At 39.7% G+C, this 27,212-nt stretch overlaps 1 protein-coding gene across 1 annotated transcript; it reads right to left on the minus strand.

The window, feature by feature from the left end:
- Positions 1–4,726: 4,726 nt before the first annotated feature.
- SPINK1 (serine peptidase inhibitor Kazal type 1) lies at positions 4,727–11,446 on the minus strand. Its single transcript, XM_069592896.1, has 4 exons — positions 11,329–11,446; positions 9,640–9,671; positions 8,027–8,133; positions 4,727–4,849 (listed from the first exon to the last, which is right to left on the minus strand). Exons 1-4 carry the CDS (start codon positions 11,381–11,383, stop codon positions 4,804–4,806), a joined length of 240 nt encoding a protein of 79 aa, XP_069448997.1. The 5' UTR covers positions 11,384–11,446; the 3' UTR covers positions 4,727–4,803.
- Between the last annotated feature and the right edge of the window lie 15,766 nt (positions 11,447–27,212).

The following is a 27,212-nucleotide window of genomic DNA, read 5'->3' on the forward strand; positions in this document are numbered from 1 at the left end:
TTAAAATTAGCATATAACTGCTTTACCATGTTATGTTAGTTTCTGCTATAGGACAACTGTGAATCAGCCGAATGTATACATATATCCCCTCCTTCTTGAGTCTCCCTCTGTGAGCCGCTGAACCAACCAGACATGAAACTGCAAATCAAATAGCAATCCACATGCTTTCTGATGGGTGTGTTAAAAATAAGGCAACCTGCCCAAAATGGAGTTTCTTAGGCTAAGACCCATGTCACCAACTGAATTAACTTAATTTTAGTTTCCATTCCCAGAAATAGAATCTGAAACTAGTGATCAGAAATTGCCTAATCAGCATCAGTTAAGTAATCTGCCTGATAGACCCTCGCCATCCCCTAAAGAAAAGTGACCCTACGATACTCAATTTGCTTTTTGTCTAGTAACTTCTCGTCCCGCCTCCTTTCTGAAAGTAAATGCCACTTTGCACGGACTCTTGGGGCTCCTTCCTAACTGCTACTTTGGATGCTGCACAATTTGAATCCATTTTTGCTCAAATAGAACTTTTAATATGCCTCAGTTTATCTTATCACAAGGTCTGGTGACTGAACAGGGAAACAAGGAGACCTTTGATGGCCCTCAGCGGCAACAAGCAACAGCAGCGAAGGTACCTGAGGAATCCCTTGAGTCGCTGCTTCCTCACTGCCTCTGGAGGTGGCGGGTAAGTTTCCTCCAATCCTCCATCCATAGATTGTGTGTTAGGAGTGTTCACTGTTTTGAGCATTTTTGCATTTTGAGCATTTTTTTTTCCTGTGGCCTGGATCCCCAAACTGGCCTGAGTTGGGTGCTGTGGGACATAGAGATAGGACTGTTTCCAGTGACAAGCCTGGTCCGACCCCTAAACCAGACCCGGTGGAGGATCAGGCCGGGTCCAGTTTACGCTGGATTGGGTCCAGAATAAGGCCCCCAGCAAGTAAAACTTTGTTTGAAGGCTGAACGAGCAAGTTAAGCTTCCCAAAGAGAACCATGAATTACAATGGCCACAGTGGAGAACTTAAGCTAGATAAGCTTATCCATGTATGACCTTTGAGAAGATGTGTCCTGAAGAAAATGGGGTCTTCTCAGCCAACACTCACCATAAAGCATTGATGGAAAATTCCTTTTCCTTCTTTAAAGTTCCTGGTGACCACTGGGACACACTACTGTCTCCAGAACCTGCAGAGAGGATCCAGGGAAATCTGGCAGGAGCCAGCCAAAGATGAGAATACTTGTGTGGTGCCAAGTTGCTTCAGTCATGTCCAGCTCTTTGCAGCCCTATGGACTGTAGCCCACCAGGCTCTTCTGTCTATGGGATTCTCCAGGCAAGAATACTGCAGTGAGTTGCCATGCCCTGCCCCCCAGGGGATCTTCCCCGAATCAGATCTCAAACCCCCGTCTCTCTCCTGCATTGGCAGGCGGGTTTTGTTTTCTTTTTACCACTAGTGGCATGGGAAGCCTGTAAGAATAGTTATGTGGACTTAAAAAAAAAAAAAGCATGATGTGAGAATTGCAAGTTAAATTTTATTTGGGGCAGAATGAGGACTGCAGCCCAGGAGACAGCACCTCAGATAGCTCTGAGAAACTGTTCCAAAGAGGTGGTGGGGGGAATGGTCAGTATATACATGATTTTTGGTGAAGGGGGAATACATGCAATCAAGCACATATTTTTCCAGAAAGTTTCTACTAGTCTCATGAAGCCTTTGCTAGTTACAGGGAACAGTGATTACCATGAAGGATTTTAGTGCTTTTCTAGATATGGGGAGATACAAGAACTGGGCTCCTGAAATCATCTATCTGAAAGACCTGTCCTGCCATTCTCCACCCTTGCAACTAAATGCTTGATTTCTGACCATCACCCTGAATTTCTTTCAGGGGATGTTGAAGGTCAGCACCTGTAGCAGCATATGACTTGATCCTTGCAGCAGTAGATAGGTAGATGGCAAGCGCCAATTTGTAGTTGACACCAAAGTCAGCTGGCTCATCACTGTTTCTATCTGTGGTGCCTGTTCCAGAGAGGAAGGTAGGTTTCATTTTGTCCTTTCCTTTCCAAATCCAGATTGTCAGGAAAAAATCATTTGTAAGAAATCAGTCTGTTACTGAACATAAGTTCATGTGCCCATTGCACAGTGAGGCCAAACAACCAAAACGTCAGAGTGTGGAGCAGAGACTTATTGGAGGACCAAGCAACGGGCATGAGGTGGCTTATGCTCAAAAACCCCAACTCTCTGATGCCATTTAGGGAGAAATTGTTATAGGTAAAATTTGGGGTGAAGGCTATAGTGTGTGTGATTCTCTTCTGATTGGTTGATGGGTGAGATAACAGAGTGGTTCCGGGAACTTTGTGCTCAGCCTGAAGTTACCATCCTCCTGGGTGTGGGCCTTAGTTCTTTCAGAAGAACTCAAAGATATCATTAAGTGTATCCCTTGGAAAAGACTCTGATGCTGGGAAAGATTGAGGGCAAGAGGAGAAGTGGGTGATGAGATGGTTGGATAGCATCACCAGGTCAATGGACATGAGTTTGAGCAAGCTCCAGGAGATAGTGAAGGACAGGGAAGCCTGGCGTGCTGCAGTCCACGGGGTCGCAGAGTCAGACACGACTTAGCAACTGAACAGCAACAATGCCCCTTGAGGAGGAACCAGGACTCGGCTTTAATCACTGCATTATAGTTTCTTGGTCGCTCTTCCTTTGTTTCTGCATTCTCTTACTTTCCTGATTGAATGTGCTATTTGGAACTCAGGAAAGGCCTAGGAGGCTGAAGCCCTTTTTCTACAAATGAGAAATATGGGACAGGGAAAAGATTCCTACCCAGGAGAGCCCTCCAGGATCCCTCTCAGTTTCAGATCCTTGAATCATGTGACTCATACATTTGCTTTCAGATGCCATTAGTTGTCTTTCCTTTCTTTCCAGGGGCAGCTCTTTCCTCTTGTTTGTCTTGTGTCCCAAGAATTTGGCCTAGCAACAGTTAGGTTGGAGGCCTCAAAAATGTGGCCAGGCAGAAATGTGGGGTGCCTAAATTTGTTTTTGAACAAGTCAGAAAGTGAGCAGAACCATTAAAGGTAGACAATCTAGGTTTACGTATTGCCTCTGCCTGTAATCTCCAAATCTCTTCTCTCCAGACCTCGACAATTTCTAGCATTCAATGTTTAAATCTCTTTACTAGAGCAAAGTTCCTTAAGCTTAGCATTGCCCTTCAAATGTCCTCTAGCGTCACAGACAAGATGCTGGAAGCCATCTTGCATCCATAACTTAACCTGGTGAGCTGCGAGGTGTGTTTGGCTGAGTCACTTAGTAGACCACAGCATCCCCTAGTGGTCAGACTTAAACCTCAAGCTGTGTATATTCTGAATATCGCAAGAAATTAACCTAAAACTTAAGTGTCATGCAACTGTGTTTTGCAAGTGTGGGCAGATTTTATTGGCTACTTTTGGTTCAGTGGGTGATGAATTCTCCATTATTTATCAGGGAACCTGATGCATCTCAGGGTCATCTCACCCTCTATCCACTTTCCATTCTGGGCTACTTCTTTGTCTGAGTTTAGGAATTCAAGCTGCTTTTCCTTCTCTATTTTTGTGGTTATAGATGTCTTTTTCCTTTTGAGGCACTTCTTATTTCTATATATGCCATTTAATGTGAGCATGTTACCTAAAGTTCCTGTAGAAGAAATCAGGAAGGGATAGTCTACCTGGGGTGATTGTGGTTTAGACTAAAATGCATTAGATTTGGAGTCTGTCCTGAATTAAAAGCCTGATTTTGCCACCTTATTTGGTGGTGATATAAGTCAGGTTATCTAACTTTGCTAAGTTTACTCACCAGATAAGGGTAACCACACAGGGTTATTGTGGCTCGTAGGTAAAGCAAAGTGAACTACCCAGAGGCCTCATGATCATTTCATCTGTAGTCTGTAGGTCTGAAGTCCCTATTTTCTACAGCAGATCATCTCTTGGGAGTGCTTTGGTGGCAAAAGTTATATCAGAATCAGGTCTTAGTTCCTCTTTGTTCATCTTAGCGCAAACCCGTGAGACCAAAAAAGCAGATCTCCAAGTCAAGCCAGAGATATAGTCCTCGGGTTGCCAGAGAAAATGGGAAGCTCTACATCACTGCCACTCACCTCAGTAACTAGTAGGGAATGGTCTCTGCTGGGGGAGGGTTAAGGCTGAAGCAAAGGCTCCTCCACCACACAGCCGAGAAAATGTAACTCTTTTGGTTTCCTCAATGATTTAGAGCCTCTTTGAGAAAATCATGTCTCACCTCAAATCCACTGTGAGATATATGGAAAATTTTAAGACTAAACTCTATTCCACTGGACAGGCAGCATTTCAGAATCATATGCCTCTGTGCCTAGACCAGTGCCAGGCACAATAGATGCTCAGTTAAATTCCAAGGAACCCTAAAGAAATTATTTCAGTCAGTGAATGGTATGAGGCAACATGTTTCTGGACTGAGAGTTTTCCAATTGTTTCTTAAAATGCTAGTCTAATCCCCATGGGATTATGATATTTGTGATCAACTGTATCCTGTCACTTAACGTCTGCAGTCACATTTCCTGGGACAGAGTCCTCAGAATGTGAGGAGGATGGGGAAGGGAAAAGCATCCTGAAAGAAACCCTGTCCAAAATTATAGGATTGCTGTATTTTGTAAAACTTGGTTTATTTTGAGTTTGCTTCCATCCTCTGTTCTCGGTATAATCAAACATGCCTTTGAGGAAAAAGCATATGGAAACAACAGGACGTATTTAGATGCATTTTATTCAGCAATCAGGCCAAGCACGCATTGTAGTGTACTTATGGGATTTCAGAACGTTTGTTCTCAGCAAGGCCCAGATTTTTGAATGAGGACAGGAGTCTGACGTTCCCTGTAGAAGAGATTGGGGAAAAAAAAATTAGTTTAAACTTGGCTGAGAAAATGTAACTATGGCGGGAAAACAAGGAAAAAATTCAGCTTTATTTAAAATGAGAGGTTTGAGATTTCCTTCCATTTCTGTTTCTCTTATTCATATATTCATTCACTTATTAAGTCATCAAATACTGATTGAGAACTACTACCTATATTGAGGATACAACAGAAGGGGAAAATGTTCATCCTTGTAGAGTTGACAGATCTAGCAGGGCATCATTAAAAGCCTTGGAATTAATCTTTAATCCATTGTTGCTTTTCCTGCTGACATCATTTTCCTAGCCACCAGATTTCCAGCTTAGCAGGTGCCCAGGCTACTTTCGGACCTTTGCCTTAGGACTCTGGGGATTCCCATCTGTGAGATTTTGCAAAAGGAAATCGTATCCCTATCTCGTAGGATAGTTGCTTTAGTTAGCATCTAGACAGAGCCCATGGTTTGACTTATTTTCCATAGCTATGCTGTCCATGACAGCTGACATGATCTCATATAGCTGCTTAAATTTAAATCAGTTTAACAATGTTAAAAGTCCAGCTTTTTGGTTATGGTAGCCACGTTTTAAGTGCTGGTGCCGTGACTAGAGGCCTCCATATTGGACAGCATTTCCGTCCTTGCAAAAAGTTCTTACAGGAGAATGCTAGTTTATAGAAAAGAATTTGCCAGTGTAGGTTGCCTGAGAAGATATAGAGTAATTGGAGAAAAAGTTCTTACTGAATATATCTTCCAGGAGCATAATGACCAAGGAGATGCAAGCCCTCGTTCGTCTACTCATCTCAAAACAAAACAACTAGGGTCAGAACCTGGATCTAGTTAACCATACAATATATTAATACTTGTTTGAGGGTTTTAATGAGCAGTAGAAAGAAAAGCAAAATGATACATGAGTAGCCCTGAAGCATATATATTACCATATGTAAAACAGAAATCTAATAGAAAGTTGCTGTCCAACACAGGAAGTTCAACGCAGTACTCTGTGACAGCCTGGGGTGGGGGTTGGGACAAGGCGGGGGCAGTTCAAGAGGGAGGAGACATCCGTATACTTATGGCTGATTCACACTGTTGTATAAACATTGTGAAACAACTATCCTCCAACTAAAAATATCTTTTTTTAAATGGTACTTTTCAAAAAGCCACATTTCTCTCTCCTGCTTTCTTATCACAGAAATATAGGAAGAGAAATTACTTTTTCAGGCATTCAAATATTGCTCCCTTATTTACATATTTTTAAAAGAATAGAAAAAGCAGGTAGGGCCGATAGATTTTTAAAGTCTAAAGAAACAGGGTGTCCCAGCCCTATGCTCGTGTTTTTCCAGGGTTTCACTCTAAATATTGGGCTGTTTGATCTTGGCGCATGGAAATCGCCCAAGTCTCAAGGCTGTTGTACTGCTTTCCCCTCCCCTTGGACAGAAATATGGTGTTTGACTTTAACATCAATAACATAGGCCATGAGAAAATTAACAGGTGGTTTCAACTTTCTTTTATAATTTTTTTAAAAGCAGAGAATTTAATGTTTTCGGCCTAAAACTTTAGGATATTAAATATTTCTCCCTGGGAACCTAATTCCACAATCCTTGTTAAATACCAAGAATTTTCTGAAATGATTTAAAGCAGATCAAAAAGAGGGTTCATGATACAGTGAATTAGAGCAGTGGAATGATGGAAGTACATGCACTCATTTGAGCCTAAATCAAAGTCTTAACACACATCAGTTCCAAAATAACAGTTTTCTAGGTTCCTTGTGGAATCTCTTTTGTTTGACCATTCTGCATCTTTATTTAACCTGGAAGGCTTTTGTGATACTCTGAAAACAGACCACTGTTTAAATGACTTCCTTTTCATGAATCCTTTCTTGACCCTTTCAGTAAGAAGCAATCTGTCTCTCTCCTTCATTCCTGTAGCACATTGCTAATACCCATTTAATGGTGCTTGTCACAAGTTACAAGGAGCTACCTTATTTGTGCTATTTTCTCTTAGTTATATTCACAAGGAAAGTGGAGAAGACTAGCACAATGCTTGACAGAAAGTGTTCAGTAGCAAAGACAGAACATCTGTGGCAAATTTATTTCTCTGAGCTCGTGAGTCTGATTCCCATCACCTAGCCACCTACAGTCAGTTCAGAAACTCCACTGAGGCTGGTTCTCACATCCATTAAAAAAAGTGTTTCCAAAAAAAAACAAAACTGGTAAAAAAAGTGTTTCCAAAATAGGTTTGTGGTCACCTAATCAATATAATTCATATTTGCATATTTTAGGACTTTAGTAAACACGATGATTACTATTGCAAAGAATGTTTTTTTAATTTTAATGGAATTTGGGGTATATTGTGACCTTTAAAAAATCCATACTATCTCATTTGCTATACAAGCTTTGGGTTTTTATCACAGAACTGACTTTTAAATTAAAAAAAATTAATCGAAAGAAGCATTCAAACACTTTCCCTCCTCTATTGCTTGGTAATTTCTTAAACACCTTTTATACTGCACCATATTATTACTTACTTTCTGGCTTTTGTTCAGTTTTTTCTTCATATTGGAATGCTTCTCTCTCCTTCTTTAGAATGTCCTAGAGAAAGCCTCCAAACTTCTCAAAATCCTAGCAGGCATGATTAATTCTTTTTGATTTTGTGCGCGCAGAGCCTTTGCTTACACTACTACTGACCCCATTGTGTTAGTGTTGAGCATTAAGCAAACTGGGAGACAAAACCTGGAGAATTTTCTTCTGTATCTCACACGTACTTAGGCTGGTACCTGACTTTATCATGGAAAGAGCAAGGATTTCGTACCAGATCTGTCACTCATTGCTGAGCATTATTTAAACTAACTAAATCTCAATTTTCTCCTGGGCATAATAAGCTTAGTATTATTTACCTCATAGAGTCATTATGAATATTAAATACCTTGCACAATGCTTGACACAATGTATACTCTTTTCTATCATAATGCACACACACTTCTATATAATCTTTACAGATATATAAAGAGAAAAAGAGATCAAGAATGTTTGGGGGGCAACTAGGTACTTTGTTTTTCACATGGTGAAATTCATGTTATTGGCATATTCACTGATCTTAGATATACAAAAACCTAAAGACTTCTAGCTTAAAATATATATTTTAAAAGAAATTCAAGCTTGTACTCACTTATTTTCCATACATAACAAGCATTCATTAGCGTAAGTAACTCCATCTGTCCCACAGACAGGGTTATAGATCCTGGGACATCCGTTCACTTCATTTGTACACTTGGCCTATAAATGGAATGAATCGTTTTTCATTTTTTGAATTTATAGCACAGTCTCTAAAATCTCCCTGGTTGATCACCTTAAAAATAGATTGGCAGGATGATACTAAGTGTTCTAAAGGGTAGAATCCAAAATTTGCGTTCAGAAAACCTGGTTTTAAATAATGCCTCTTCTACTTACAGGCTGTGTGACATTGGTAAATCTCTTGGTGTCTCTGAACCACAGTCACTTCATTTGCAAAATAAGAATCATGTTGTCCTTTTTCCTACCTGTCTCATCATGGTGTTGTGAGGTTTGAATAAGGTGAGTGAGATAATGCTCAAGTTTACAGTCACTACAAGTGCTAGCTTCTCTCAGGTCAGCCGCACCTTGAAGCATGTTCTTCCTTGCACACAGTAGTCCTGTCACCCTGTTACCAAATCACTTAAAGACATACAGTGCCTTCCACCTTCGGAGTTTTTGCGCAGCCTGTTTTCTCTACCATCAGTGAGAACTAGTAATTATGAAATGACTTTCACAGGGCAGACACTGTCCTGAATGCTTTTTATGTATTATTATATTTAAACTTCACAACTAGCCTATGAACTTTTTATCCTAGTTTTCTTCTAGGAAGGATAATGAAGTACAAACGGAGTAAATCATCCTAGGTCACACACTTAATAATTACTGGTTCCTGGATTTAAACCCTGTCAGTCTAGGTCCTGAACTTTAGCTCTTCACCACTTGACTCTATTATTTCTTTATTTTTGGCTGCGCTGGGTCTTTGTTGCTGCGCAGACGTTCTCTGGTTGCAGTGAGGGTGGGCTACTCGCTAGTTAGCGGGTGTGGGCTTCTCATTGCGCTGGCTTCTCCTGTTGCGGAGCATGAGTCTAGGGGCCCATGGGCTTCAGGAGTTGCAGCTCGAGGGCTCAGTCATTGTGGTTCCTGGGCTCTAGAGTGCTAACCCCATTTGCCAATGGTTTTGGCAAACATGTTTTTTTGCTCCGTAGCTTGCGGGATCCTCCCCAACCATGGATCGAACCCATGTCTCTCTTGCACTGGTATTAATTGATTCTTTATCACTGAGCCACCAGGGAAACTCTAGGGTAAGTTGCTAATGGAATCAGAACTTCTTTATAATACATCCCAAATGTAATAATTTATTTACTCATGCACTTTTGTTTTGTCATTGGCCTTCTTACTATATATAAATGCAATGAGAAGAGGACACTTCCTCCGCTGGTGTCCACTTAAAATTCTTGTCTTACAGGATAGTCCCACTACATATAAAAACCCCTTTACAGCAAACATGACTACACAGAAATTGCCCATGTATCTGAGAATTTGTCCTTCAACATAAGCACCTATGGGGAACTACAATTACTACCCACATTTAGTAGGTTAAGCCTTGCCAGCATTCATACTCCTTGTATTAACTTGAGGATAAATTGAAAGTCGAGTTAGACTATGCTTTGGTTGGAATAAACACTTCTAGCCCCAGAGGTTAAAAAAAAATTACAAAATTATCTCTACCTCTCTTCCCAGGATGTTAGCTCCACTGTTACCTGGAAAACATAAATCAGACATGTGAAGTTGAGTCTTGAATGGGAGAGGACAGATGTATTCTCATTCAGAAATGTCTGCTTCCATTTAAGTCTATGTCTTCTCTGCTGGCCTCTTTCGCCACCTAGCCCTTCTTATTTTCGTCTTTTTTCCTCAAGGACATCTCACTGCTGTTCACTCACAGCCTGCCTTCTGAAACCTCAAAAAAATTAAGCAAAAATTTGATTAGGACAAAAGTTTTGTATATTTAAGACAAGTTGACTTATTTCCTTGAAAATAAAAATGATGTACTTACTGCTTCAGATGTCTCAGGCACAGAGCAAATACCTTCTGAATGCTCACTGACATTCTAGTTAGCAACTTGTTATTGATGTAGGAAATGTAAGTATCTATCTCAAGTTTATAGATAAAGGTATGGAGAGTTTCTATAACCAGTAAAACAGTTAACACTAGCAATTACCAGGTCTTGTGATGCAAAACCAACTTTTATATTTATATGCAAGTCTTCTTTCGTAAGTGATGCTAAAAAAGCGGAATCTTCTGACAACTCAAACTTCGGTTCCCAAACACCTCTTTTCGTCCATTGCATTGTGCTGTTAGTTTAATTCACATTTTTTGAATTTACAGGTAGATACTTAAAATTGTCATGCTGCATTCTCCAGACAATAGCAGGTCTTGATGACATCATGTTTATATAGGATATGGTGACTGTGGGTGAGCTCATTGCAGGAAGATGGACTAATTTGATGTTGGTCAGATTTGATTTTGTTATTAACAATCTCTGAGGTCAACTAGGTAAGGAGGTAGTTCTCCTGAGCTACATGTTTTGAAAAGGCATTAGACACTCACGGGCTTGGAAAAGAAGGTCCCTGGAATAGTCAGAACCTGATGTGGTGAGAGTCCCACTGGATTTTAGAATTTAGTTGAGTCTAAGATTTAATGAGCAGATGATCGCCACACAGGCATCTATCTGTATTAATTGATATGCATGAGAAATGGAAAAGGGACCACCGCTCCCATAAATATTTAGCAAATACAACAAACAGCATTGTTCCTGTTTTCATAAAGTGTTGATTTGGTTTCTTTGCTAGATCTGATAAAAAATTTAACACATTATCCATTTCCAAAGACGAAAAGGAAGCTGATGCCGATTCTGGGGGTTCAGATTGTCTCTCAGCATTATCAAGACAGTTTGAAGATAAACACACACCATCTATTCAAGAAGAATATTTTTTCTAAAAATATTCTGTAGGTCAAAAGTCAAATTCTTAAACTCTGCCCTGTACACTGAATAACTGGAAACCATTGTAACCTATTTCTACAATTCCATGAGGACATAAAATTTGTAAATTGGCCTTAAACATGCACAGAGTTAGAAGGGTACTTGATGTTGAAATAATCCCTTCATTTTCCTACCATATCTCTGATGAAGAGTCAGCTTCATTACCTGAGGAAAAAAACACTAGTAAAATTGTTTTCCTGTGTTATGTTAAAATCCTTCTTTCTATATATAATTCTCATCCACTGATCCTATTTCATCTCCCTAGAACCAAAAGATCTGTTCAAGAGTAGACTCTAAGTCTTGAAAGTAATGTGCTCAATAAGGCAACAGGTCAAAAAGGTTTTACTCAAATCAGAAAAATACGCAAAGACACCTACCAGATAAACTCATCAGAACCAAGGCAGTGAGGAGAAAGATGCTTGCCACTTTCATGGCTGAAGTGCTGGTTCTAGAGCTCAGTTGAAAACTGCACCGACCTTACCACTTGGCTCTGGAACCCTGGGACTGGAAGGGTCATATAGGCAGTGTGGGCTTCCGGTCTCCACCTCCTGCTCTGCGTCACAGATCTCCTTGGTTATTGATTGACTCCGTAGCATAGCCTGTCCTCCAGGTTTGGGGCACACCACCAGTGTAAGAAAGGTGTAGGGGAGGAATGCCCTAGGCCTGAAATGTGCAAGGTAAAGACTGTCAGGAAGCGATTACTAGTGGTTACTTCGTTCTTGCCCTAACTTCCTCTGACTAAGGAGAGAAAGCCCATGGTCAAGTCCTGGTTTTCTCATCTGTAAGGTGAACTCAAAAGTTCCCATCTTCTGTAATTCTGGGTGTATGAAGAGGTATGAATATCTGAAAAACTCCATTCTTGCTTCTTTTTCTTCAGCTTTTAAAATTCTTTCTCCCTTTTCTGTCTTTTTCTGCCACCCATTCACAAAGGCTAAAGTAGCTGACAGAGGGCCAGGTTAGAGGTAAGGAGGACTCTCTGTCCTAAGGTGTGTGTGTACTCCAAGGTAGAGTGGGCTCTCCAGAGACTCTTACCAGCTCTGTGTCCTTGGACAAGTTCACCTGGGGATGGAAATAATAACAGTACCTACCTCAAAGAATTGATCTTTCATTCCAAAATATGCACAAGGCATATTTTGGAACCATGTGTGGTTTGGGGAGATAATTCTCAATTCTTTCTCATCTTTCTGCATGTCTTATGGGTACAGACATCGACTGCATGTGTTTCAAACAGTCTTTTCAAGAGTGTTTGTACAGGAAATAGCCTTGGAATGTAGACTAGTTTCTCTCTCTGGTATAAAGGGGAGGTTTGTTTGCCACTGGGTATAAGATAGTATCTCTCACTAGGGCAAAGTTTAGGCAGGTATAATGCTTTTTTTTGTGTATCTGCATCACATGGTTTGTGGTATCTTAGTTCCCCAACCAGGGATTGAACCTGGGCCGTGGCAGTGAGAGCACCAAATCCCAACTGTTGGACCACCAGGGAATTTCCAGGCATAGTGCCCTTGAAAAAATTTAGGGATTTTTAAAAGCTTGGCATCCTTCCCTTGTAGTGCATGGTGCTTTCTCTGTATGTTTCCTTGGCCCTCTTTGTGTCATGCTATGGAGGCTGGGCCTGGGGAACCAGAGCAAACGCTGGGACTCTGGCTATTGCTACTGAGTAATTACGTCTCTTTTCTCCAAGTCAGGAGTCTGTGTCTTCTGTCAGACTGCCTTTAACTGTGGCAGAATAACGTGTCAGCTTCCAACCAGAGTGAAATCTTAAACCCTCCCAGGTCATGATGTATATTAACTGTATTCAAAAGAAAAAAAAGAACTGTACTAATCTATGGGGATGGATCACTGTTCTCATGAACCTTCCATGACATTTTAGTTTGAGAGAGATAAGGAATAAAAAAGTAATCAAATAATTACAAAGTATATCAGATTATACTAAAGGTTATAGAGAAAAAGAAGATATTAAACAGAGGTGGCAAGAGGAAGCAGAAGATATTAAGAAGAGGTGGCAAGAATACACAGAAGAACTATACAAAAAAGATCTTCATGACTGAGATAACCATGATAGTGTGATCACTCACTTAGAGCCAGATATCCTGGAATATGAAGTCAAGTGGGCCTTAGGAAGCATCACTATGAACAAAGCTAGTGGAGGTGGTAGAATTCCAGTTGAGCTATTTCAAATCCTGAAAGATGATGCTGTGAAAGTGCCGCACTCAATATGCCAGCAAATTTGGAAAACTCAGCAGTGGCCACAGGACTGGAAAAGGTCAGTTTTCATTCCAATCCCAAAGAAAGGCAATGCCAAAGAATGTTCAAATTACTGCACAATTGCACTCATCTCACATGCTAGCAAAGTAATGCTCAAAATTCTCCAAGCGAGGCTCCAACAGTACATGAACCATGAACTTCCAGATGTTCAAGCTGGTTTTAGAAAAGGCAGAGGAACCAGAGATCAAATTGCCAACATCTGTTGGATCAATGAGAAAGCAAGAGAGTTCCAGAAAAACATCTGTTTCTACTTTATCGACTACACCAAAGCCTTTAACTATGTGGATCACAACAAACTGGAAAATGCTTCAAGAGATGGGAATACCAGACCATCTGACCTGCCTCCTGAGAAATCTGTATGCAGATCAGGAAGCAACAGTTAGAACTGGACATGGAACAATGGACTGGTTCCAAATCAGGAAAGGAGTATGTCAAGGCTGTATATTGTCACCCTGCTTATTTAACTTGTATACAGAGTACATCATGCAAAATGCTGAACTGGATGAAGCACAAGCTGGAATCAAGGTTGTTGGAAGAAATATCAATAACCTCAGATACGCAGATGACACCACCCTTATGGCAGAATATGAAGAAGAATTAAAGAGCCTCTTGATGAAAGTGAAAGAGGAGAGTGAAAAAGTTGGCTTAAAACTCGACATTCAGAGAACTAAGATCATGGCATCCAGTCCAATTATTTCATGGCAAATACATGGAGAAACAAAGGAAACAGTGAGACTTTATTTGGGGGGCTCCAAAATCACCGCAGATGGTGACTGCAGCCATGAAATTAAAAGATGCTTGCTCCTTGAAAGGAAAGCTATGATCAATCTAGACAGCATATTAAAAAGCAGACACATTACTTTGCCAACAAAGATCCATCTAGTCAAAGCTATGGTTTTTTCAGTAGTCACGTATGGATGTGAGAGTTGGATCATAAAGAAAGCTGAACACGGAAGAATTGATGCTTTTGAATTGTGATGCTGGAGAAGACTCTTGAGAGTTCTTTGAACTGCAAGGAGATCCAATCAGTCTATCCTAAAGGAAATCAGTCCTGAATATTCATTGGAAAGACTGATGCTGAAGGCGAAACTCCAATACTTTGGCCACCTGATGCAAAGAACTGACTCATTTGAAAAGACCCTGATGCTGGGAAAGATTGAGGGCAGGAGGAGAAGGGGATGACAGAGGATGAGATGGTTGGATGGCATCACTGAGTCAATGGACATGAGTTTGAGTAAACTCCGGGTGTTGGTGATGGACAGGGAGGCCTGGCATGCTGCAGTCCATGGGATTGCAAAGAGTCAGACATGACTGAGTGACTGAACTGAACTGAACTGAACTGAGGTGAGCACATTTATCTACCTTATTTAAATTGCATATGTAAAATTTTGTATATTTCTCATGTATGTATCTCTTTGCTAGATCTCTTCTTCATCCCAGATATTAAGTGCCTCCCTGAAAATTTTGAACATCCTATCAACACTTCAAATTTAATGTTATACTACTGTATTAATCATTTGCCACAGATATTTGTCTCTTCAGCCTCCCAATTGCTTCTCTTTCTTCCAGTTGGTTGGTCAAGACCTAAGTATTCTCCTTGATGCCTTCCTCACCCTCACCATGTGCCATCTTCCACTCTTAATTCATTACCAAGGTCTCTTCTTGAGTTTGTGTCCAGAATAACCTCGATTCTGGACATGTCTCATTCCCGTACACGGTCCTATCTAAGATGATGCAATCATCTCCACCTTGACATTCTGAAATTTCTTTCAGGTAGTTTCCTAACAACATCTACTGTTATTTCATCTTCCAAGCTACCCTCCATAGGATAATTCAGTGATCTTTAGAGAGTGTACGTGTGATCATGCAGTGCTCCAGTTTCCCATGGTTCAACACCTTAGGAAAGGTTGATTTGAACGAGTGGGGTCTTTTCTGTGTCTCTTACTCTATTCCCCACCAGTTTCCTGCTAGTTCAGTCTGACAGTCTACATTGGTCTTTTCTCTGTTCTCTCTTGAAGGGGGGCGGCGTGGGGGAGCATCTAGCTTTCAACCCTCAAATTCAGGCTACATTTTCTCATGGAGCTGCTTTTCTGAGCATTTCCTAATTCTCTTCTGCGTCTATGTTAACTTTTGTTATTTTATTATTTCCTGATACCCTGCATAGCACTTAACTTCCACTCCCTTGCTGTTTCTATGATTATTATGTAATATCTCTTCACCTTTAGGGAGCAAATTTTGTTGTTTTGTTTACTGTAGTGGCAAGCAAAGTACCTGGAAAAGAGTAGGTTCTAAATAAATATTTACTGAAAACATAAGTTGAGTAGTACATGTATATATCTGATTTTCTTAAAGACTCAGTTTTATGCCTTGTTAGAGTAGTCATTCACGGGCTTCTTTAGTCTTTTATTTGCTCAACCATTATTATAATTGAATATTCATAGAGACTTGCTATTTAAAAAGTCTGGCTTGAGTGTAAGGGAAATCCATATGATTTCTGCTCCCATGGAGTTTAGGCTAAGCATTTATAAATATCATCTGAATGAGTAAAGTTTTGTTCATTTCAAATCATAATTTAAATAGTTTTATTGTCAATAAGAAGTTTCCAATAGCCACCACAAAGCGTTGGGGCTGTTAATATTTGAATTTTAATAGAAAAGGAATTTTTCTTTGGTCTCACAAGTAGTCTGAGGAGAGAGAATTGACTTGGGACAGGAACTCTCTTTTCTTTTTTAAAAACTTATTTTACTTGGAGACTAATTACTTTACAGTGTTGTGGTGTTTTTTGCCATACATCCACGCGAATTACCATGGCTGGACATGTGTTCCCCATCCTGACCCCCCTCCCACCTCCCTCCCCGCCCCATCCCTCAGGGTCATCCCAGTGCACCAGCCCCGAGCGCCCTGGAACAGAAACTCTTTAGATAATAACAGCAGTAGTAAAACATTCAGATTTAGAACCGTCTGATGCCAAAGCCCAGGCTCTTTCCAAAACAGTGATTATTAGACATGTTGACTCTGGATCCAAAGGAAAAAATAGATTTTGTGTTATGGCCTAGTCCATACATACACACATATGTATGTCATAGACAAGTAAGACTGTTAAGAAATAAAACGTAATCTTATGGTACGTGATGGTTCTTGTTACATTTTATTCTATCCTATCTCATAGTTCACCAGTCCTGACTTGCAATTTGAAAAACATTTTACTACAATGAAATCCCATGGACTCCATTCAATCTTGTTTTCTTATTCACTATAGAATCTGGGTAAAATTCTAGTTAGAAACCGCCCTAAATTGTGATAGGAGATGGCTCTTTGGAGGCACAAATTGAAGAGGACATGAAAAGACAAACCTGGCTCTAATTACAATACTGCCGTTTCAACTGTGATAGAACTCTGGGAAAATTATTTTCTTTAACTATAAAAATGTATTTCATAATATATTTGGTTTGAGTAAAAATAAACCTAGAAAAATAAATATTGTGCAAAAATATTCTTTCATCTCCCTTGGAATAATAATTGCTATCTGGTAATAATATCACTCTTCCTTCCATGGATTAGAATAATGGTAAAATATTTAAGCTTCTTATGATCAATGTTTTGACAGAATAAATACTGTTAGAATAAATACTATGTGCCCTAGAGGATGGGATGAGCACTGGTTGGAACAATTCTGCTACTGTTCTAGGCTATTTAGTCATATTTAATGTGTTTACATGGCCTAGCCTTGTGTAAAGCCCTCTTCATTTTACCTCTCTGTGTACATATCCATCAGCATATTATCAGGAACTCAATCAAATGTATTATGACCTACTATCCTTTGTGTCAAGGACTAGTTATTCACCTGAATAAAGAATGATGATAAACCTTAAGAGAACTGTTGTAATGGGTGCTGATAGTATTGGCTGGAATGGGGATATTGGTTGAGCACCTGTTAATTTTCACATCCTGTTCTCAAGGTTTGACTGGTATAAAAATTACAGAAATTGGAAAGACTCAGCTTCATGTATTTAACCTGACATTTGAAGACTTCTTTGACTTAGCTGCATCTTAACTCTTAAATCTCATTTTTCACTATTCATGGACCTTTCTGATTTTTCTTAAATGATCTCTTTTTTCCTTTATACTGCCTACTGTCTTAAAAGATACCAGTGATTTTGTACCCATCCTCTAAAGCTTGGCTAAAATATCTCTGGTCCTTGATTCAATTAGTTATGATTCCCCCTCCTCTTTAATCTCTCATAGAAGTTCATAAACTTATCACTTAATAATACTTTAAAAAATTAGATCATCATCATTACTATAATTATAATCATTGTGGCTAAAAAATTTCAAATCTTTATGCCAGGCACTGTGGTACTTTATTTCCATTGTTTAAAGACCCTATAGCATTATTATTTCCATTTTACAAGTAAGGAAACTAAGGCACAAAGATTTCAATTGTCATGTTTCTGATCACAGAGATCAAATACCAACGTACACATATTTCCTGTAGTCATGTATGGATGTGAGAATTGGACCATAAGGAAGGCTGAGCACCGAAGAATTGATGCTTTTGAACTGTGGTGCTGGAGAAGACCCTTGAGAGTTCCTTGGACGGCAAGGAGATCAAACCAGTCAAACCTAAAGGAAATCAACCCTGAATATTCATTGGAAGGACTGATGCTGAAGCTGAAGCTCCAATACTTCGGCCACCTGATGCAAGGAACTACTCCTTGGGAAAGACCCTGATGCTGGGAAAGATTGAAGGCAGGAGGAGAAGGGGGTAACAGACGATGAGATGGTTGGATGGCATCACCAACTCGATGGACATGGGTTTGAGCAAGCTCTGGGAGTTGGTGCTGGACAGGGAGGCCTGGCATGCTTCAGTCCATGGGGTCACAAAGAGTCAGACACAATTGAGTAACTGAACTGATATATATATATATACACATGTGTATGTGTATATACATTTATATATCTAGATGTGTGTGTACATATGTATATTTATATAATATATATCCGGAGCTTCCCCAGTGGTTCAGTGGTAAAGCATCCACCTGCAGTGCAGGAAATGGGGTTTGATCCCTGGGTTGGGAAGATCCCTTGGAGGAGGAAATGGCAACCCACTCCAGTATTCTTGCTATGGACAGAGGAGCCTGGCAGGCTACAGTCCATGGGGTTGCAAAGAGCAGGACACTGAGCGACTGAGCACACATACAATGTATATCTGACAAATGACTTCAAATCTCCTGTTTGTTCTTTCTAATGCACTTCTTTATGTCCCACCACTCTTCTCTTTGAAACAGTTACTTGAGCATTTCATGGTTAGCACTAGCTTAAGCTTTAGGAGGCCTGGGTTCCTGATTTAATATTGCTACTGACAACTGATCATTTACTCCTCCAGCTTCGGTTTCCTTTTGATCCATGTATTACAAACCTGTTCTTCTATTGAGTGGCTTACATTTTCATCTTTTCAGTAATATCTTTTGATGAACAAAGGTCCTTAATCTTAACAGGTTCCAACTTAGCCATCTTTTCCTTTATCTTTAGTGTTCTCTTTTGGGGGAGAGTCTCCTGTTTAAGAAAGTTTTGCCTGCTGCAATATTATGAAGATATTCGATATAATTCTAGAAGTTCTACAATCCACTGTAATTAATTTTTATAGATGATGTAGATAGGTGTCAAGATTCAATCTTTTTTTAACATAGATTTGTGGATAATCAATCCATTTTCAATTATTGAAACTACCACTTTCCCCTATCACAATGCAGTATCACTCTTGTTGGAAACCATTGCCCAGAAACCACTACTGGTAAGTTTCTGGTCCTTATTATCTTCTGTCTGTTCTTGCTTAGATACCATACTGGATTTTTTATCTACTGTGTTCTTCTCTCTCTATAATACCTACTTGCCCCGCACAGATGCACACCTTTGTTCACTGTGGTGGGCAGTAGATGGCAGCCTTCCCCTCTTATCTCTGCTATTGCCTAATATTTCGTGACTTTGTAAAGGCCCACCCTGTGGCCATGGAAAATCCACTCTGAGCTATTTCTCAAATTGCTTTGGTGTCACTGAAATAGGTCTTTGTCTGTTACCACTAAGAATATAACTGGAGTTAAAATGTTCTCTTTCTTGGGCTTCTTTTTTTTGTAGTCAAAGAATGTAGAAGGCAGTGGGGATGCACCCTCGTTTTATAGGTGTCAACAGGGTACCAAGCTCACATAGTTCTCAGAAATCCAATCAACTGGTTGTTTTAACATCATCATCAGATCCACATCATAAAAGTCTCGTAGTTAAATGTAGGGAACCTGAATGCTGTTTTTTAACAGTACAGTTGTAGGGCAAACTAAATGTCAGCTAGCTATCACAACATGACTTTCCCGGGTTTGTCATTGTTCTCTAGAATAACCGTGTTCTCCATGGGATTGGGGAAGACAAGAATCATCTATTCTAACTCTTTATCTGATGTTTAAATCTCATCTGTCTGCCAGTGGGCATGTGCCAATGTTTAAACACTTCAGGTGACAGGGATTGGCAGTTTCTTCTATGGAGCTGAAACCTTTTCTGGAATTTCCACCTATTTATCCTACTGCTTGACCTCAGGTCAGTTCTGTTTTACCACATCCTGATGCTCCAAATGTTTGCTGATAATGACTATTGTTCACTTTGAATGTCCTCTTCTGTGAGACAACCCAGTCTGTCCACTATTCTCACTTAATATTGCTTTGAGTTTTTCTTCCTCAGGGTGGTTCCATTTTGTCTTTGTGCTTTTTAACGGGAATTATCTGGAATGCTACTGCAGGATGGTTTAACCACTGCAGTGGACTAGAGGATTGTTACCTTTCTCTTACTCCATGTGTTAAATTCTAATAATGACGTCTAAAATCTTGTTAATTATCTTCCAACTCAAAGCTATACTCTTACTTACTCTGCCACACAAAATTTACCTGTCTTATCCCCTCATCGTGAGATGTTTTAAAGTTTCTTTAAAAAAAAGTCTGTCCTCACACACTTACATGCTTAGAAAACTTACACACACACTTGTACACTCACACACACACTTACTTACACACTTAGAAAACAAACCTATTACCAAAGAGGAAATGTAGGGGGAGGGATAACTTAGAAGTTTGGGATTAACAGATACATACTACTACATATAAAAGAGATCACTGATGAGAACCTGCTGTACAGCACGAGGAATTCTACTCAATGTTCTACAATAACCCACGTGGGAAAAGAATCTGAAAAAAGAATAAATACATGTATATGTATAACTGGGGCTTCCCAGATAGCACTAGTGGTAAAGAACCTGCCTGCCAATGCAGGAGACCTAAGAGACCCAGGTTTGATCCTTAGGTCGGGAAGATCCCTTGGAGAAGGGCATGGCAACCAACTCCAGTGTTCTTGTCTGGAGAACCCCATGGAGAGCGTAGCCTGGTGGGTTACAGTCTGTAGGGTTGCAAAGAGTCGGACATGACTGAAGTGACTTAGCACGCAAGTCACTGTATGTATAACTGAATCACTTTGCTGTACGTGTCCTTTAGCTGACACTCAGCGCATCAGTTCATGTGGGGTGAACCAGATGGGGAAGTGCCTCAACCTCACCACTTCCTTAGTACATTGAAGCTTTATAACCGATGTATTTTTTCATTCACCACTTATGCAAACTTATTATGTGTTAGGTGCTAGTAGAAAGGGTTATATAAATTCCATTCAAAGTAAGTTAGAAAGTGAAGAGAATGTGAGAAAACGGAAATGAAGAGAATGACATACATTTGAAGAACTTTTGCTCCAAAGAGAGAAGGAAATAGGGGCTTTTCCTGAAAGTAGACCTGAGTTCAAAAAGGGTTTTAAGATTGGAAATAATGTACTTCAAATATAGACTTTTGAAGATAACTATCAGGCTCAGTCTAAACACTCTTTTCTTTTTAAATTGAAGGACAGTTAAATCACAACACTGTGTTAGTTTTAGGTGGACAGCAAAGTGATTCAGTTATACATTTAAATATTTATTCTCTTTCAGATTCTTTTCCATTTTCAAGATATTGAGTATAGTTCCCTGTGCTATACAGTAGTTTGTATATGGTAGTGTGCACATATTTGTATATATTTAATCCCAAACTCCTAAATTATTTCTCCCCTCTCCACCCTGCTATCCTCTTTGGTAACCGTAAGTTTGTTTTCTATATCTGTGAGTCTGTTTCTTAAACACTCATTTCTGCAAACTCAAAATTCCTAGTTCTTTTAATCATTTACCAGAGTAGCGAAATAATGTCATAAACCCTCTATAGAGCCTTTCTGTATTCAACGCATGAAAGGCAAGTGATAAGTATTTGCCGTTGGGGTAATAAAGGAAGAAAGCAATCGAGATGATTTTTTTTCTACTGAAGTATAATTGGCATACAACATTATATTGGTTTCAGGTGTAGAACTTAGTGATTTGACATCTTATATGTTGCAAAATGATCACTGCAGCAAGTCTGGTTACCATGTGTCACCATACAAAGTTGCACATATTTTTCTTTGTAATAGAACTTTTTAAGATTTATGCTCTTAGCAACTTTCTAGACAATCATATTTTTGAATAAAGGACTTCTTAAAGAGATCAAAAGGCACTCTGGAACCCAATAAGGAAATTGCTTTAAGCATTGGAAATCTTGGTAGGATATTTCCCAGTAACAGTTATTAAAGATGACCTTTCAGTGCTATGTACTTGTGGTCTTCCCTGCTACGGCTGCCCCCATGTATACACGGCTAGAATAACGGTGCTCTGCTAGGCAGGAGGACATGCTCACTTATAAACCCTGCACTTGGGCATCCTTCTATTATAGAAAAAACTGTGAATTCTAATTTTTTATTTTTCTGATCTCTTCCACTAGGCTGAACCCTTCAAGGTCATGACTTTTTCTTTTAATCTCCAGAGCCAACCACACTGTTCAGTCTGCAGGTACCTGATAAGATGGGAAGAATATTCAAGACTTTGTGGGTATAGTAGACTTTAGTAATTTTGCGAAGGAATGGTGGTGGAAATCATATCACACACCAGACAACGAAATGCTATAAAATAGCACATGAGGATGGTTTAGGTCACTGCCTCCAGTACAATGTTATGAACTTCTGTCCATAGTTTTTCAGGCACTCTCTCAGATCTAATTCCTTAAATCTATTCGTCACTTCCACTGTATAATCATAAGGGATTTGTTTTAAGTCATATCTGAATGGCATAGTGGTTTCCCCTACTTTCTTCAATTTAAGCCTGAATTTTGCATTAAGGAATTCATGATTTGAGCCACAGTCAGCTCCAGTCTCTTTTTTGCTGACTGTATAGAGGTTCACCATTTTCGGCTGCAAAGACTATAATCAGTCTGATTTTGGTATTGACCATCTGGTGATGTCCATGTGTAGAGTCACCTCTTGTGTTGTTGGAAGTCTCAAGTTTCAAGAACAAAACAACCGGCTTCTAAAGCAGGACCAAATGACATCTAGATCCTTAAGATATCAATTCTTTTCCCAATGGAAACAATTCTTCCCCCAAGGTCAATTGTGGTGACAGCTCTTAAAATAATAACATTTTCAGTATGTCACTTAATGATGAAAGTTCAGTGTTTGGAGAATGACAGACCTCATTTCAAATCTCTGCCTATATGTCTTGGAGCTAAACCTCACATGTATCACCCTCAGTTTTCACAGTCCCTTCTCTGAAACCTCTGATTGCCAGATGAATTTTGGAATTCAAAGTTTTTGTTTAATTTTAGGGAAGTCAGATGATGCATTATAGAAAGCTCGATGGTGTCTAGAGCAGCATCCTCTAGAAAAGCACACTAGCAATTCTGCAGCAAAACATGTAAAGACAGTAAATAGCCTTACACGATCTCTTGACAGATTTTTCTAATGAGTTACAAAATAAAACAATAGAAATTTCTGGTTTTCAGAACTCTGCTTGGTTTGGTATTATGAATTAGGGACTGTGGACCTATACCTACTTCATGGAGTTGTCATGAGAAATAAAGAAGATGATGCATGTAAAGCTCATGGTTCAGCCCATGGCACTAAGGGCTTAGTACATGGTTACTATTATTACTACTGACACTCTATAGCTTATAATAAATTTGGGATCAGCCTCCTGCCCTTTCTCTTTTCTCTGATTGGTAAAATCTTTCTTCACTGTGTATCTAATTAATAGGAAACTTCTGAACTGCTCTTGCATTGATTATTTTTTTTAAAAGGTGGGGGGGGTGGTTCTTATGTCCCCAGCCAAATAAAAAATTATGTATAAAAAAGGGGGCAAGCCATCAGTGTTGGAGACCACCCCTTCTATCTTTCCTTGTTGACAGAGACCTGAGCCTCATTTTCAGCAGCTTTGCTCTTTTCCCAACCTGGCAGTGACTCCTCTCCAGCAATGATTAACTAAATGCTCAAATAGGGGAGAAGGAAACAGTCTAGCTGAGACAGGCAAATGTTTACTGGAAGAAAGAAAAATGGCTTTGCGGTGTAAGGAAACCAAGAAAAATTCCATTGCTAAAGGTAGAAGCGTATATTTAAGGTTGAAAGATCAATAGATGACTAACCACATTTCAAATAAGGAAATGTAGATGGGTGTGGAACATGCGCAGCAAGAGAGAGAGAATGTGAAGAAAATGAAAACGGAGTAGATTCTGGCTTCTAGTCTTACTACTGTTAAAGTAACCGCTTGCATTTTAATAATGAATTTTTGCCAATTCAAATGATCTTTTCTTAGTCTTTCTCACATCTCTAGATTTATGATTTATGTCTCCAGACTCTATGTGCCTTCATTCTACCCTGGAGAATTTCTACTGATGCCCTGACATCATTTTCAAACACTTTTGTTGTTGTTCAGTCACTTCGTCATGTTCAACTCTTTGTGATCTCGTGGAATGCAGCACACCAGGCTTTCCTGTCCATCACTATCTCCCAGAGTTTGCTCAAACTCATGTTCTTTGAGTTGATGATGCCGTCCAATCATCTCATCCTCTGTCCTCCCTTTCTCCTCCTGCCTTCAATCTTTCCCAGCATCAGAGTCTTTTCCAAGGAGTCAGTTCTTTGCATCATGTGGCCAAAGTATTGGAGTTTCAGCTTCAGCATCAGTCTTTCCAATGAATATTCAGTGTTAGGATTGACCAGTTTGATGTCCTTGCAGTCCAAGGGACTCTCAAGAGTCTTCTCTAGCACCACAGTTCAAAAGCATCAATTCTTCGGCACTCAGTCTTCTTTATAGTCCAACTCTCACATCCATGCATGACTCCTGGAAAAGCCATAGCTTTGACTAGATGGATCTTGTTGGCAAAGTGATATCTCTGCTTTTTAATATGCCGTCTAGGTTTGTTATAACTTTTCTTCCAAGGAGCAAGCATCTTTTAATTTCATGGTTGCAGTCACCATCCAGTGATTTCAGGGCCCAAGAAAATAAAGTCTGTCACTGTTTCAATTGTTTCCCCATATGTTTGCCATGAAGTGATGGAACTGGATGCTATGATCTTTGTTTCTTGAATGTTGAGTTTTAAGTCAGTTTTTTCACTCTCCTCTTTCACCTTCATTAAGAGTCTTTTAGTTCCCCTTTGCTTTCTGCCAAACATTGTACCAAACAAATATGATAATCTTTCTTGTCAGCCCTCCTTTTCTAAACTTTTCTTAATCTCTTGAGAGTGTCATCCTCATTTCAGATCTTAGGCTTAAAGCATGGTCCTTACTTATCCATGGTGCTCAGTCTAATCAACTGCAATGTTCCTAGTTCATCTTTTATCCACACCCTTCTTTCTAGTCTGATTCTATCACTCTGCTCCATGCATGGATTAGTTCCCTATGTTCTTTCAGGTGGGCTCTCCTGTATACTATATGCTATGCATCTAATGGTTCTAAAGGGGCAGAGGGCCTAGATTTATGACTTGGCTCATCCACTCACCAAAAAGGTTCTCTCTGTCCTCTATCTCTATACCACCAGATTCCTTTGTTCCCCAACACAGTCACCAAGTCATGCTAGACTTGCTTTAAGAATCCTGACTCTCTTCTCTGCTGACACAGTGTCTCTCTAATTCAGACTGTTATCAAGTCATTGAAAGAGTCTCTGAACTGTTCTCAATGCATCCTGCTGTTTCTTTAAGGGAGCTTCTTATTTTAGGATAGTTTCAGGTTTATAGAAATATTGAAAAGATAGTACAGAGTCTGTGTATACCCCTCACCTCATTTTCCATATTGTTACATTATCTTGGTAGCTTTGTCAAAACTAAAGAACCAACACTGGAACATTTCTATGAACTGAACTTCAGATTTTATTTAGCTTTTACTACTTTTCCCACTGCTGCCCAGTTTTTTTTGTGGTCCCAGAATCTCATCCAGGATATGACATCCCATTTAGTAGTCATGTTTCATTAATCTCCTCTGACCTGAGACAGCTCCCCTGGGGTATCCCTTGTTCCTATACTTTGCCTGTTCCTGCCTGAGTTTTGTTAAGTACTAATCACGTGTTTTTTAGCATGTCCCTCAATTTGGGTTTGTTTGTGCTTTTTTTTTTTTTCCTCATGATCAGACTGGGGTTATGGATTTGGGGAGAAACATCACAGAGATGATGAGATACCCTTCTCATCGGATGTCATGGAAACATGCTATTAACATGACTTGCCACTGATAAAGTGAAACTTGGTCACCAGGTTCAAGTAGTGTAGGCCAATTTCCTCAACTACAAAGTTACATTTTACCCCCCCCTTTCACAGTCTATTATGGAGAAGACAATGGCAACCCACTCCAGTACTCTTGCCTGGAAAATCCCATGGATGGAGAAGTCTGGTGGGCTGCCGTCTATGGGGTCGCACAGAGTCGGCCACGACTGAAGCAACTTAGCAGCAGCAGCAGCACAGTCTATTATTTGGAACAAAGTCATTAAGTGTGGCTGACATCAGGGGTAAAAGAAGTTAAGTTCATGGAGAAGGAAGTGGCAACCCATTCCAGTATTCTTGCCTGGAGAATCCCAGAGGAGCCTAGCAGCCTACAGTCCATGGGGTTGCTAAAGTCGGACACGACTGAAGTGACGTAGCATGCATGCATGAAACTCCATTTATTGGCACCAGCCTATGTTTATGGGCTATAACAATAGCATTTTAAAATGAGCAGAAAAACTCATGAGATCTGCCACAGTTATCATCAAGCATTGGGAAAAATTATTCTCCCTAAGGAAGTTTAAAACAATGTCAAAAAACAAAAATGAAGTTGCATATTGGTGATGTCTGAAAAAAAGAAGTTAAATCTTTTTGAAGGGAGATAATCTATATAAATTATTTTTGATTCCTAAGAGATACTTGTCTCTTCCCTTATTTGTTTGTTTTTGTGTCCAATAATTAATTTATATCAGTATTCTCAGGGAGGGAGAAATTTCCTCCTCTACCCCTTCTGAGTTCTTTCGGTTGGAACAATAATAAATTTAACAGAGATTAATAAATGGGAGAAAACAAAACAGGTTTAATTTGTGTGCATGAAGTTCTCATAGAAGTGGAGTCTAAAAGGTGGGCGAAGCAAGAAACATTTATATTTTTTAAACAAAGAAATAATAAATTTATGAGCAATTGACAAGCGCAAGCTGGAATCAAGATTGCCAGGAGAAATATCAATAACCACAGATATGAAGATGACACTACACTTATGGCAGAAAGTGAAGAGGAACTAAAAAGCCTCTTGATGAAAGTGAAAGAGAGTGAAAAGTTTGGCTTAAAGCTCAACATTCAGAAAACAAAGATCATGGCATCTGGTCCCATCACTTCATGGCAAATAGATGGGGAAACAGTGGAAACAGTGTCAGACTTTATTTTGGGGGCCTCCAAAATCACTGCAGATGGTGACTGCAGCCATGAAATTAAAAGACACTTACTCCTTGGAAGAAAAGTTATGACCAACCTGATAGCATATTCAAAAGCAGAGACATTACTTTGCCAACGAAAGTCCATCTAGTCAAGGCTATGGTTTTTCCAATGGTCATGTATGGATGTGAGAGTTGGACTGTGAA

Source organism: Ovis canadensis, chromosome 5 (assembly GCF_042477335.2).
Source record: "Ovis canadensis isolate MfBH-ARS-UI-01 breed Bighorn chromosome 5, ARS-UI_OviCan_v2, whole genome shotgun sequence".
Taxonomy (NCBI): domain Eukaryota; kingdom Metazoa; phylum Chordata; class Mammalia; order Artiodactyla; family Bovidae; genus Ovis; species Ovis canadensis.